At 41.4% G+C, this 15,608-nt stretch overlaps 1 protein-coding gene across 1 annotated transcript in view; it reads right to left on the bottom strand.

The window, feature by feature from the left end:
- Window positions 1-15,608, bottom strand: part of AOAH (acyloxyacyl hydrolase) — a 248,111-nt gene that overhangs the window by 187,480 nt on the left and 45,023 nt on the right. The window contains exon 3 of the mRNA XM_075557546.1: window positions 2,778-2,844. Coding sequence (XP_075413661.1) covers window positions 2,778-2,844 — 67 coding nt within the window. The remainder of the gene's footprint in view (window positions 1-2,777; window positions 2,845-15,608) is intronic.

Genomic DNA, 15,608 nt, shown 5'->3' with positions numbered 1-15,608 from the left:
AAGAGATTCCTTTAACATATCTATATGCCGGCTGGCTTACTTATTAGATTTATTAGGACCATAGTCTCATGGATAACTCAGTCAAGTGGAATACAAGAATCCATAAAGAAAACATCTGAGTTTGGTGAGTCCTGTGTCTGGAACCTATAAAGCTAGTGAGCAGCCATCTAAGATACAACAACTCTCCATCTCTATTACTGGGGAACAAACGAGGATGGAGGAAACTAAAGACTCAAAGAAGAAACTAACCCATAGGACAATGAGCCCACGAGACTTAGAGCCTCATCTGGACTGAGATCAGGAGTATATGGTGCTTGTCAACACCATTGGCTCTTTGGTCAAAATAGTAGGTCCTGGATAGAACAGGAGGGAAATGTAGAAAAAAATTCATGTACCAGATCAGAGGAAACTCTGAGACTATTGTTCGAAGATACACTTTGAACTTGAAACTACAGCCACTCACAGAGGTCACCTTTCATCCAACTAACAGATTGGAATATATATATATTCCAATCTGTTATATATATTCCAATCTGTTATATATATATATCACCTGTGAGAACTGTGCACCCTTAAACAATTAACTCTATGAGAACAAATACTCAACATAAGTTCCAAAATTTATTTGGCTTATTGCCCCTCTACAGAAACAAAGAAGCAAAAAACCTCGGTGCATTGGCAAGCTTTTGCATTTTTGTGCTGTAGCCATAATCCAGGATAAAGTATAGGTATATGCTTTTGTGACCCCCTGGATCATTCCAGAACCTCCCTGGAGGTAGTCTTGTCCACTTTGGTAAACACTGCTCCAAGCCAAGGTGAGAAGGTAAGGGGCAGGCAGGGAAGCTAGATGAAAGAAAATAGAACACACAGTAGAAGTAATAAAAATGCTGACGTGATGTGGAAATGTAACTAATATTGTGGAATAATTGATATAAAAAGTATTTAATAGGAACCTGACATGTTGCATGAACTTTCTGCTGAAACACAATAGCACATTATTTAAAAAGATATTTAGTAGATAAGAGTGATAGTGAAGAATATAATGCACGTAAGTTAATGTGAATCAATGGTATGCATAAAGAATGCTGGCATTTCAAAAAAGAGACTTAGTTGTAATGTGATTGTGCAGTTGTAGGGCAATAGCTAAGCCTTAAGGCAGTCCAGTGAAGAGGTGGTACTATAGCTATTAGCTGAGAAGCCAAAGGCCCCTGCCATCCAAACCCTTACAGCCCAGTCATATAATAGAAGGAGTTCAATATCATTAAACAGAGGAGTAGAATGCTTGTGCTTTGTTGTGATGAAATGAACGTGTGAATTGATAGATTATCCTTCACAGGCATGGCATCTGAACGATTAAAGCAGGTGCACGGAATGTCTGGGCAGTGATCATCCCCTTGGCCTTTCTGATTCAGGTGTCTTCTCTCTTGAGCATTCTAAGACCCCAGGCGGCTTTCTTGTGGGAAAGGTTTTTGTCCATTGCACCACTATGATAGCATAAACAGCGGGGCCTAGAACAATGACAGCAGCACTTTTCATAGGAGGGAGAGCCAGGAGACAACTCAAATACCGTATCATCAATGAGCGAGTGAATGATTAACCCTGATAGACACATAATGGAGTATTATATACCGTCAGTGCAAGTCAACAGAGACACAGTCATATGGATAATTCCTAGGCATTTAAGTGGCATGTCTCAACATGTTATATGAAATATGAAACTCTACTCCTAACATAAAACTACTTATGTTTAAAATATATAGCTGCATTTAAAGATGAAGGTGAATGCTAGATGATGAGTCCTTGGGGAGGAGGTGAAGCATGGACAGGAATTCCAGGGCCCGTATGGTCAGAGTGCGTAGTTACTAATGTCCTGACCTTTGTTTGGAGTGCTTGGTTTGGAAGCTTAGTGCATTGCTCACAATAGCTCAGTAATAAATATAAGAACTCTCTCTGTTGATCATTGATGGTAATGTTTGATGAACTGAGAGATATGATTTCTATTGCCCCCAAGCTTAACAAAAAGACATAAAAAGTAGAGAAATGACAATAACGTCCCATTTACAGGATGCTAACAGGCCAGGACTGGGAATGGGAAACCAGTAAAGAAGGGTAGGAAACCAAAGCGAAACAAAACCCTTCACTGCCATCAAGTCCACTCCAAATCATAGACACCCGATGATATGCCCAGTAGCTTCATGAGATTGTAGCCTTTGGAGTAGAAGGTCTCATCATGCTCCCATGCTTTCAGGCTGCCACCTGTGGCTAGCAGCTTAACATTAACCCACTGGGCCACCAAAGACTAGGGGAGAGAGAGAGAGAGAGAGAGAGAGAGAGAGAGAGAGAGAGAGAGAGAGAGAGAGAGAGAGAGAGAGAAAGAAGAGGAAGAGGAAGAGGAGGAGGAGAAGAAGAAAAAGAAAGAAGTAGAAGAAGAAACTGAAAGAACGTGGACTGGGAATTTGGAGAGGCAGAGGGAGGAACGGGGCAAACTCAGAAGAAAGGCAAGTACTGGTCATTTTGTTTCTGACATTGCAGGTTCCTTCTGAAAGGCCCCGAGAGAAATGGACGCAGATTGCCACCATGCACTTCAAGGAGCCTTTCTGTGGAGTGACAAAGGACCTAAATCAGGCTTCAGTTTTTCAGCTCTTTACAGTAACAATTCAAGGCCTGGCCCAGTAAGTACATCAAACTGAAAAGAAACCCCCCCTACCCCCCAGTTTTCTTGTCCCCACCCCAGGTCCCATCAGTTGAATCACATTTAGGTGCCCCAACATACTCACAGTTTTATGATGTCTGACCCAAAGATGTGAGTCACTAAGTAGCAAGTGGTCTTCAAGAACAGTTTTTCTAAGAAAAATAAAGAAGGGGAGTTACTTATGCTTTCTTGGGATAGATATGACACATGAGTTAATAATGACCATCTTTACAAGAAACTAAATCTGAGTGATTAATTTATGATTCATTCAAGTGATTTGTTGTAAGTATTTGGGGAAATGTTGCAGCTAATGTACCCATTAAAATATCCTTTCCATCTCAGGTTTATGTGACTGCCACAACGTCTACTGTACATGACAAAGACCACAAGTTCATTCTGCAAATGCAGTTACATTTGGGGGTTTTATTTTCTTCTCCCTAGCAGGGGATATCTGAACACTGGCTAGTAGTTTAAGGAAAATGAGCTCGCGTTAAAGTAAATTATCTGACATAGAGCTCTGTTGGAAATATTATTCATTAGTCTTTGTGGAGGAACATTTTTCATGGTGGATAATTTGTTTTAACTCTTGTTTTTTCAGCGATAAAAAGAAATTAATCATGCAGCACTGAAAAGCACAGACAATCACATGAAACATGTCATTTCGTGGGAAGAGCTGGAAGGAAACATATTAAGCGAGGTAAGCCAAACTCAAAAGGACAGGTATAACATGAGTCTCCTGAGGTAAGTACAATCAGCACGTCAGGAATAGAAGTATAAACATCTATCTCACAATAAACGGGTGGAAGCACAGATAGTTGGAGGGAGGGCAGGCCACATATAGGGAGGTGCATGAGAGCCCAACATAAAGAAGGGGAAGGGGACAGGGGGAGGGAGAAGCAGGGTGGGGAGAAACTGAGTGGATGGTATGGGGGGAACAGGCCATTAACTCACCAAGGGGAAGAGTATTGGTTGTGTCCCCACAGAACTGGAACATGCATACAGACCCCACCATGACACGCCAAACCAGGAGGACAACGTAAAGCACGGAGGAATACACGAAGAAACTGGAGCATATGCCGGCCCCATCCAGAATAAGCCCAACCCCCACAATTGAAGGGAGTACCACAGAAAATGAAAATAGATTGTCTGGTGTGAGATAGGAACTGACCTACCACACCACACCCAGAAGGAAGCTGAAGCAAAGCAAGGAGGAAGAACAGAACGGAGCATATCTGGGCCCACCAAGCTCAGAGGACGATAGCCCGGCTCGAAGGGCCCAATGTACAGAGAGGACCATAAAGCCAGCCCAACGATGAGATGCGACATCCTGCACTGATCCATGGCCCTACACGGGACAGCACCTGAGACACAGTGGGGGATGTGCGACTGAGCTAACTCCACCACACTGAGGCAAAACACTGGGTGTGTGCAATGGAATGGTGGGGGAAGCAGAGCGAGGAGGTCCCAAGGGAGTATAAAGGATGGACTTTGGGGCAGGACATGGCACTTCATCAGACTGGTCCGGAAAACACTCCTAAAGGCCAACAAACAGACCTCAAACTACTAACAGGTTTTTTTTTTTTGCTGTCTTTTTTTTTTCTCTTCTTTTAAATTTTGTATGTCAGTGGCTTTTTTGTTTGTTAGCATGTCGGTGTTGCTGCTTTCGAGGCCATGTTCTTATTTGCCACTTTGGTGCTGTCAAAGCCATCCAAATTTTATGCGCATATTACTATATCAGCAGGTCCACCTAGATAAGATAGGCTGGACAAACAATGTGAGAAGAAAATAACGGGACCAACGGTCCTGGAGGGACATGAGAGTGTGGGAGGTAGGGGAAGAGAGGAGGTGTTGGCCAACCCAGGGACAAGGGAACAACGAGTGGTTCAAAACCAGTGGAGGGAGGGGATGGGAGGATTGGTAGGGAGTGACCAAGGGAAAGGTAACTGAGAGGAATTACTGAAACTAGAATGAAGGCTGAACATGGTAGTGGGACAGAGGAAAGCGTAAGGAAATAGAAGAAAGGAGTAGGAGGCAAAGGGAATACATAGAAGCCTAAATATAGACATGTACATATGTAAACATATTTATGATTATAGGGGAAATAGACCTCTGTGTATACATTTATAGGTTCAAAAGTAGGGTGACAGGTGGACATTGGGCCTCCTCATGCACATTCCCTCAATACAAGAGCACCTTGCTCAGCTAAAGGGTCATTCCATGATACCCACCTTCCCAACATGATCGCTGAATACAGACGTGTGCATAAGCAAATGTGGTGAAGAAAACTGATGGTGCCTGGCTATCAAAAAGATATAGCATCTGGGGTCTTAAAGGCTTAAAGGCAAACAAGTGGCCATCTAGCTCGGAAGCAACAAAGCCCACAGAGAAGAAGCACACCAGCCTGTGTGAACACAAGGTAATGAAGGGACCAGGTAGCAGACACCAAAGAACAAAAACCATCATTGTGTGATCACCTTCCCCACATAAACGCTGAAGACGAATGTGTGCTTAAGTAAGAGTGGTGAAGAAGGCTGATGGTGCCCAGATATTGAGAGATATAGCATCTGGGGACTTAAAGACTTGAAAGTAAACCAGCAGCCATCTAGCCCAAAAGCAACAAAGCCCACATGGAAACAGTACCCCAACAAGTGTGATCATGAAGGGCCAAGGGGACCAGGTTTCAAGCAACAAAGACGCGGGGGAAATTATATCATTGTGAATGAGGGGGAGTGCATGATGGGGACTCAATGCCCATCTGTAGACAACTGGACATCCCTTGCAGAGGGGTAGTGGGGAGGAAATGAGTCACTCAAGGTTCAGTGTAGTAATAATGAAACTCACAACCTTCCTCTGGTTCTTAAATGCTTCCTCCCCCCAACTAGCATGATCCCAATTCTACCTTGCAAACCTGGTCAGACCAGAGGATGAACAGCAGTACAGTTGGGATCTGGAAACACAGGGAATTTAGGACAGATGAATCCCTTAGGACCAATGGTGAGAGTGGCGATACCGGGAGGGAAGGGGGGCTAGAAAGGGGGAACCTAACTCGTGGATCTACATATAACCTCCTCTCTGGGGGACTGGCAACAGGAAAGTGGGTGAAGGGAGACGTCGGGCAGTGTAAGATAAGATAAAATAATTTATCCATTATTAAGTGATCATAAGGGAGGGGGGAATGGGGAGGGAGGGGGAGGGATAAAAGCAAAATGAGCTGATCCCGGGAACCCAAGTGGAAGGCGAATTTTGAAAATGATGAAGGCAACGAATGTATAAGGTGCTTTACACAATTGATGTATGTATGGATTGTGATCAGTTGTATGAGCCCCAATAAAATGATTTTTTTGAAAAAGAAATGAGTCATTTTGTGTCCCTGCACTGCTATTTATAACACACACGAATCATTTTCTTCCCTCATGAAAATACAGCAAAGCTCCATAGATTGATCTAAAAACTGTCCTGACCCGGTTTCTCTAGCTTGTGAGTCTACTGTGGACTCTGCTCATTGCACTGAGGGCCTTTGTGCAGTTAGGGCAGCCGAAGGGCTGGGAAGTCCCGCCCGAGGAGAAGTCATCTTCTCTGCTGCGTCTCAGAGGCTGAGGTGACGACACAGCAGGATGACGATGGTGAACTCTTTCTCCGCTTCAACATACAAAGTGGCATCTGTTGTCAGCAGCTATTCACGCTATTCTGACTCCCAGCGACCTGTCACACAGTCAAACTCTTGCCTAGGATTTTCAAGGCTGTCACCTTTGAAGTAGCATGGTTGGCCTATTTTCTCAGGTGCCTCTGAGTGAGTTCAAACTAGCAGTAAATCGTGTTAAAATATTAAGTTAAAATATTTACTCATACCACATTTATTTTTACAATCCAGCATGAGACGTCAAACATATTTTGATCTTGAAGTGTTCCATTTTCAGCCATATTTCCACATCACTACCCCGCTTATATAAGGGAATACTATGAACAGACGCATGGCAAAAAATTGGATAGCTTAAAAGAAATAAAAAATTCTAAGAAGATATAAATTGCTGAAACTGACTCAAGAAAAAAATATTTTACTAGATACACAACAAGCAAAGAGATTGAATTAGCAATAAAATAACTTGCCATAAAGAAAACCTCGGGACCAAATGGCTTTATTGGTGAATTCTAACAAATATTTTATGAACGCTTCCAGAAATAGGACATTTATTAACTCATTCTATGAGGACATTATTACCCAGATACTAAAACCAGACAGCCATCCCAATAAAATAAAATGGCAGGCCAATATCTTATTTGAGAATAGATGTAAAAAAAACCCTCAAATTATTAGTAAATCTGATCCAATAATATATAATAAAGGATTATATACCATGATGATGAGGAATCTATCCCAAAGACACAAGATTTGCTTAATGTTTGAAATCAATTAATGCAACATCAATACAATAAAGGCTAAAAACTGCATGGTCATCTAATAGACACTAAAATAGCATTTTACAAAACACAACATCCCTCATGATAAAAAGCTACCTCAACAAACTAGGAATAAAAGAAAACTCTTGATTTGATAACGGTCACTTATGAAAACAGAACCTCCAAGCTCCCCGCTTCTATGATAATGGGGACAGAGTGACCGTGTTGCCCGAGATCAGGAATGAGGAAGAATGACTGCTGTCATCACTTCTTTTCAAGACTGTACTGGAATTCTAGCCAGGAAGATTAGGAATAAATTAAAGAAATTCAGATTGGAAAAGAAGTAAAATCATCCCTAATTTCAAATGACACTATTTTATGTTAAAAAAAGACAAAGAATCTAAATTAAAAACTATTAGAATTAATAATTGTTTAGCAAGATTTCAGGATCCAATACCAATATGAAAAAAATCAATTGTATTTATATACAGTAGAAATAATCAAACCACAAAAATTTGAAAAGCAATATTATTTAAAATAGAATTAAGTACTTATTAAATTTTAGCAAAAATTCATATTTTAAAACTACCAGAATCTGTTTAAAGGAATTAAACTAAAAGAAACAAACAAACTCACTGCTGGCAAACTGATAGGACAGGGCAGCATTGCCTCTGGGAGTTTCCAAGACTGTAAATCTTTATGAGTAGAATGGCTCATCTTTTTTCCAACAGAGTGGCTGCTGGTTTTGAACAGAAAGGAATTAAAGGCCTCAATCAGTGAAGAGACCGCCCATGTTCATGGATGAGTAGTCTTACTACTGTGGAGGGGACAAGACTCTGATAGTTCAGGTTTTCTGTCAAATTGGTTGGGCCAGGATGATCAGCGGCTTGGCAATTCATACTTAGCAATCATCCACGACTTGAGCTCACACATTGGAATCACAGCCAGATCAATTGTAAGTCTCCATAAGGGGATAAGATTAGCACATGACACTTCTTGGGTCACAGCCCTGATACGATGGAGTGCGAGTTTCCTCAATATAAGTGGAGGTTGTGGAAATGTTTTGACTTTTGCTAGGTATGGACATTTAATTGACTTCCAGCTCTTGGGACAAGAGCCAAGGGCCTGCTGTTTTGCTTGTTGATGCTGTGAGTCATCAGCACACTGCTGTAAGACCTGTCAATTTTGGGTTCATTTACCTATAGAGCCACAGGCCTAACTGTCTGACCTTGGACTGACTCACTTCTGCAGGCCCTAGCCTGTGGACATCCTGACGATCTTGGGTCCATCAGGCCCCACAGCTGTGGGAGTCATTAGAACCCTCCAGCCCAGTGGCTCTCAACCTTCGTAATGCCGTGACACTTCAATACAGTTCCTCATGTTGTGGTGATCCCCCAACCATAAAATTATTTTTGTTGCTACTTCACAACTGTAATTTTGCTACTGTTATGAATTGGGTGACCCCTGTAAAAGGGTTGGTCGAGCCCCAAAGGAATCAGGACCCACAGGTTGAGAACCGCTGCTCTAGCCTAATATGTGACCCATGACGTAGAACCTGCCGAGACTTGTGCTTCTCTTGATATGTGCATATATGAGCATCACTGGCTTTCTTCTATAGAGAACAGCCTATGGCACTCCCCAATCCAATTTTTAACAAACGCTCAGCTGTGTTCTTTGTAAAAATTGACCAGCAAATCTTAAAATTCATAGGGAAAGTCAAAGGATCAAGCATAGCCAATACAATATTGAAAAGGATGAACAAATTTGAAGGATTTGCACTTAATGTACTACAGAGTCACAATAAGCAAGAAGTGTTTCATGTAATAATAAATTATTGTTGTTGGCAGGTTCTGTGGAATCAGTTCAAACAGTAATCCTATATACAACACAATTAAACACATAAAAACATAAAAATCAATTGACTAGAACCAAGAGTCCAGATATAAACTCATACGCACATCAATTAAATATTGACAAGGGTGCCTAGACAATGCAATGAAGAAAGAATAGTCTGTCCAACAAATGGTACTAGGACAGCTGAAGAGCCAGCCACTAAAGAAAGAATGTAGAACCCGACCTCATAAGCATACAAAAATAAGCTAAAAAAATATCTAAGATCCACACTTTGAACAACAACAATAGACCCCATTTTATTTTTTAGATTTAATATTATCAAGATATAATTCACATAAAATAAAATGCATCCTTGTTAGGTATACACTTCTATATATTTTGACAAATATGCATACCACTGTAACAATCATCACAATCAGCGACTATTTCCATAACCAGTGTGATATTCACAGACTACCTGGTGTCAAATTAAGGACAAAGAGTGTAGGGGTGGAGTCTAGGCCATCAATCTGGAGATAGCAAATGAGACTTCTGTGTGGGCATGGCCTTCTCTTGAGAATTCTGGGAAATCTGGTACTTCCCTTCTTGGAGGCAGAAGACACTTCTTTCTCTCTACTGCTCTCTGGGAGACATTATAGAAGAAAAGTCACATGGACGCAATCAGACTTCCGAAGCCGGAGAACCACAGAGGGAGACCCCTGCCAGCACTGAGATGCTTACAACTCCACTGGACGCAAAGACTTTCTATCCACTGGCTTGTGATTGTCCTGCATTTGGCTTCATTACATGTGTTTCGTGAGTCTGAAGAGGACTTTATAGGTTGGTATTAGACATATGGGCTAATATCAGACTTATGGCCTTGGACTGGACTGGGTTGGGATGTTTTCTTAACATTCAATTCCTCTTGTATATAAACCTCTCCTTGATATACATATGCGTGTTTATGAATTTGTTTCTCTAGTCTACCCAGACTGACACAACCAGAATATTTTCCTCACACTTCTTTTTGTTAAAGACCTAAGTTCAAAAGCTAAAACTATAAAAATCTTAGAAGAAAACAGAAGTGTAAAATTTTGTGACCTTGGAATAAGCAAAGATTTCTTAGATATGACTGCACAAGCAACAAAAACAAGAGATAAATTGAACTTTATAAAAATTTAAACGACGACAAATTGGTGGACATCATGAAGAAATTAGAACAAAGTCCACAGAATTTGCTAACTTTATATCTGATAAATTTCACTGGCTATTAGAAAATGCAAATAATTCTTAAAACTCAACAATGAACAAATAATCCAATTTAAAAGTCAGAATAGACCTTTCTCCAAAAAGAGATGTAAACATCATTAAAAACTCACCTGAAAATATGCTCAGTAAATACCCCTAGCCACTTGGAAAATGCAGCTCCAAACCACAAAGAGATACTACTTCCTGGCCTGTAGTCAAGTATCAGTGAACATGTGGAGAAATTGGACTCATCAAACACCACTTGTGGGAATGTCAATGGTGCAGCCATTGTGGCAAACACTCTGACAGACCCGCAAAGGGTTAAGCAAAGTGCTATGGGATGACTCAATGATCCCCCCGCCCCGGGAGAAACGAAAGCATCTGACCACACAAAAACTTGTACATCCACTATGAACATAGTACTATTTGTCATAATAGCCCCAAAGTGGAAGCCACTCATGCATCCATCGATCTATATAAATGGATACACAACCTTTGGTGTAACTATACAGTGGAATGTTACTCAGCCTTAAAAAGTACTGAAATTCTCACCAACGCTACAATGTTGATGACCATTGAAGACAAAATAAGAAGGTAGAGGGGGACCTTTCAGGGTGTAGAGTTTCTTTTCAGAGATAATTAAATATTCTAATACTGATGGTGGTGAGATGCATAACTCTGTGAGTAAGCTAAAGAACATTGAATAGTTTATTTGAAATGTGTAAATTATATGGTACATTAATTACAAAGCTTAATAAAGCATTCCCTTTAGATGAAGCAATGGGCTAAAGGGTTGACAGAGCTAACTTGGGTGAAGGAGAATGTAGTGATCCACAGGAGGGAGAGGAGAACTCAAAGGATGTGGGTGGAGTAACCTACTGGGGGGTGCTTGATAAGGAGTTTATAAACTATTGAATACAAAGCCGATAATCTGAAATGTAAACCCCCACTGAATATACCACTTAAAGAATGTTTCTGAAGTGTCCTTCTCTGCTCGGTGTTCCATCTTAGAGCCATTACCAGGCAGAGCTTCCAGAAGCCCCTGTTCCAGCTCCAGCTAACGGGCTTTTGACCTTGCTCTTCTCTCTGAGCCTTAGTTCCTTCGTCTCAAAAAAATGTGGGAGTTGGATAAGGTCCCCTTCACTAAAGGACTTTGTAGAAGATTATGTAAGAAACATTCTAAAGTAAATGAACTGACAAGCGAATTTAGAAATGAGTTAAAAGTATTGTGAATGCAGAACTAGTTTAGCGTCGACCAGGGCAATTTAAAAACTAACCGTAGGGTGTTCTGTGATAAACTTGCTGTGTTGGCTGAAAGGCAGAGAGAATTCATCTTACTCTGGTGTAATAAGAGGAGTGTGTTTAATTGTTTAGACGAAGTCAACGTGAAGAACCGCTGCAAGGCTCCCTCACCCTCTGACCAATGAGGTTCTTCAAATGGATTCTGTGATTCGTGGAGGGTGAGATCCCTCAAGCAATGGCTAATGTGAGACATGAGCTGACCCTCTGAGAGCTAAACATTCAGATCAACACGCAAGCTCATTGTATAAAAATGTGAAAGCCTCTGGGAAGAGCTAGAAATTCCCAGACAGCTATAATTAGATGGTAACCTGTTAATGACTCAACGGTGAAAAGGAATGCCATTCACAGACTGATATTAACCCATCTAAGGTTGGTCAAGGAGCCCTGGTCACACATATGGCATACGTGGCTGCTAGCCAAAAGGTTGGTGGTTTGAACCGACCAAATAGCAATACTGTGGAATAAAGCCTGGGAGATCTGCTGCTATAGAGCTTACAGCTAAAAACACGGTGGTAGTTACCTAATGTGGTGTCTATTTCAGGATTAAGAGTGTAGGAGTGGCATCGTGATGTCTCTCCTGTTAATTGGGATATAGCCAAAGAGGCCTCTGTGTGGGCATGGCTTTCTCCTTAGGATTCTGGGGACTCCTGTATTTCCTCCTTGGAGGTGGGAGACACTCTCTCTAGGCTCACTCCCTGTGAGACATCCCTGTGGAAAAGACACATGGAGAAAGCCTGATGGAGCCAGACATCTGGAGCCAGAGAAGCCACATGGAGATCCCTGCCAGCGCTGAGATGTTTACAACGCCACTGGATCCATAAGACTTCCCACCTACTGGCCTGTGATCTTCCTGCATTCAGCATCATTTCATGTGTTTCATGAGTCTGAACAGGACTTTATAGATTGATATTGGACACATGGGCTAATATTGGACTTATCGACTTGATCTAGACTGGGCTGGGATGTTTTCTTAATGTACAATTATTTTTCATACAGTCTTTCTTATACACATATGATTGTCTATGAATTTGTTTCTCTAGTCTACATGGCCTGACAAAAATACTATGGGGCAATTCTACTCTGCCACATAGAGTCACTATGAATTCAGATCAACTCAAAACTATACAAAACCAAAGTTGACTAGGAATGTACGAGAGTATTTTATTTGAGCAGATTCCAAAAGAGCATGGAACACCACGGGGATTTTTTTTAATGCATGCCATTCCAAAAAATGATAGATAAATAGTTGAATTATATAATCATGTGAACACATATAAATAAAATATAAAGCATTCCAAGTTGTATTTCACCTTTCCTGTTGTAAGTCACAGAAGTGGCATTGGTTATTGTATCATCATTCTATAGGCAAAAACACTGAGGTTTAGACAGATGAATATTACACTTACAGTAAAGGGGGTTGGCTGAAATTAAAGTCCTTTTGCTTCCCAAGTCCATATTATTTGTAGTGTAATGAAGGAGTACCCAAAGAAAACAGGATTTTTTTTCAAAGCTATGAATTAAAAAAGTGCTTTTCACAAACAAACTTATCAGCTCAAAGTACTCTCCATTACACTCAAAACATTTGTCAAATCTGCAATTCCCTTCTTGGAAACATATTTCAAACTTATCTGTTTGGTGGCTGACAGCACCTCCATTGTGTTTTTCTTCCCCCTCTTCTATGTCATTAAATTGTTGTCCTTTTATGTCCCACTTCATTCATAAAAACAAAAAGAATTCTCACAGAGCATACCAGGCGAGAAAAGTGGGTGGGATAAGAGAGGCATGTTGGGGTTTTTTGTTGTTGTTTTTTTGGCCCCAGTGCACTGGGATGGCTGCATGAGCAGGTGCATTGTTGTGATGGCAAAACCAGTCTTCCATCTGCCACAAATCAGTCTTTTTTTGTCGTACAATGTCACACAATCTTTTCAGAGCCTCTAAATATAAAGCTTGATCAACAGTCTGATCTGGTAGCATGAACTCCAAATGCACTGTGATCGGTACACACTTGTCTGTTCGGGATTTGACGGACATCCAGAATGAGATTTGTCATCAATCGACATTTAGCTTTTTTTGAAATGAGGAAACTACTCCCACAGTTGAGTTTACTCCCACAGTGCTGTCCTTGTAAGCTGTGGTCAACATCACAACAGTTACTGTGCCATTTTTCCCGAGCAGGAAACAAAATTTCACAGCCACTCACTGTTCTCTTAAATCGGCCATTACCAAAAGACGAGCAAAAGTGCTTTCACGAAAACGTTCACTGTGACCAGTGAGAACCTTCCCAGGTGACTCCACTGGATGCACTAACAGAGAGAGTTGATGGATGCTCACCTAGTGGGAACAATGGGTACTACCAAAGCTCTGCTATGCCCAGTGCAATTCTGAGTTTGTTTGTTTGTTTGTATACCCCCTCATATATGTCTTGGTATTTAGAATATTTTATTTGGGCCTTTACCAACCTCAGGTATGTCAGGTGCTGATATTGACTCTTTATTGATGACATCTGAAGCACAGTGAAACAAATTGACCACGTGCTATTTTTGTGGCTTCCTTTAGGAGGGTGCAAGTTGAGTTTCAGAGTTTTCAGAATGTAAGGAGTGATACGCCTTCCTCATTTAAAGTCTGCACAAGTTTTTAACTACCATATTCCATGGAGGTAAGCATTCTGCTGAGGTGACCCAAGAAAGGAAGGGTCTAGTGAGACTCTCAGGGCATATGATTCTGCTGACCCCTAGTGAGAATGATTCCATTAATCATTTTCCCATTAACAATTCTGAAATTCTTCCAAGGTGTTTACTAATGAGAGCCAGAGGCGAAAGCAGTGGGTGAAACTGAAGGTCAGAAATGCTTTGCACAATTTGAAAAAAAAAATTGTCTTTCACAGGTACAGGAAAACCCAAGATGGTTTATGAAGTGATTATTCTCAAGAAATGTTGCTTGTATGTTTTCTCAGTGAAGGTGTGTTTTCTGTACTTGTTTAGCTTCAGAGGTAAAAGCAATATCCCTGAAAAAATAATTTTGTAAATACAATAAAACCCATGAAAGCCAGAAAAGCAGGAACATGCCAGAGAAGGACATTTTAAGTATTTTCTACTAAAAGAAGTAGTAGAAAATGGTAAGATGGCCAAAGACAAATGGTTGTGAGGCTGGGCCAACAACACAGTCTGGCTGAGTTTCAGCTCTCCCTGATTTGACTTTAAGAACTGTGTTGAGATAGTGTCTGGGGTCTTAAAGGCTTGAAGGTGAACAAGCGGCCATCTAGCTCAGAAGCAACAAAGCACACATGGAAGAAGCACACCAGCCTGTGTGATCACGAGATGTCGAAGGGATCAGGTATAAGGCATCATCAGAAAAAAAAAAAATCTTACCAGAATGAATGAAGGGGGAATGCAGAGTGGAGACCCAAAGCCCATTTGTGGGCCACTGGAGATCCCCTCACAGAGGTTGTCTAGGGGAGGAGATGAGTCAGTCAGGGTACGATGTAGCACCGATGCAAAATACAGCTTTCCCCCAGATCTTGGATGCTTCCTCCCCCACCCAACTACCATGATCTGAATTCTGCCTTGCAGGACTGGATAGAGCAGAGGTTGTACACTGGTGCATATGGGAGCTGGAGGCACAGGGAATCCAGGGTGGATGATACCTTCAGGATCAGGGGTGTGAGGGGCGGTACTGGGAGAGTAGAGGGTGAGTGGGTTGGAAAGGGGGAACTGATTACAAGGATCTACATGTGACCTCCTCCCTGGGGGATGGAAAACAGAAAAGGGGGTGAATGGAGTCGCTGGATAGGGCAAGATATGACAAAATAATAATTTATAAATTATCAAGGGCTCATGAGGGAGGGGGGAGTGGGGAGGGAGGGGGGGGGAAGAAGACCTGATGCAAAGGGCTTAAGTGGAGAGCAAATGCTTTGAAAATGATTAGGGCAAAGAATGTACGGATGTGCTTTATACAATTGATGTATGTATATGTATGGATTGTGATAAGAGTTATATGAGCCCCTAATAAAACGTTTAAAATTAAATAAAGAACTGTGTTGAGGAGCCTCGCTGCTTCCATTCTGTAGGTTCACCTGACAGAAGGCCATCACGGGCTCAAGTAAGCACGATGGAAAAAGCCTTCCACTGGGAGATGA

The sequence above is a fragment of the Tenrec ecaudatus genome, chromosome 9 (genome assembly GCF_050624435.1).
Source record: "Tenrec ecaudatus isolate mTenEca1 chromosome 9, mTenEca1.hap1, whole genome shotgun sequence".
NCBI classification, from domain to species: Eukaryota; Metazoa; Chordata; class Mammalia; order Afrosoricida; family Tenrecidae; genus Tenrec; species Tenrec ecaudatus.
This window is presented reverse-complemented; position numbering and strand designations above follow the sequence as displayed.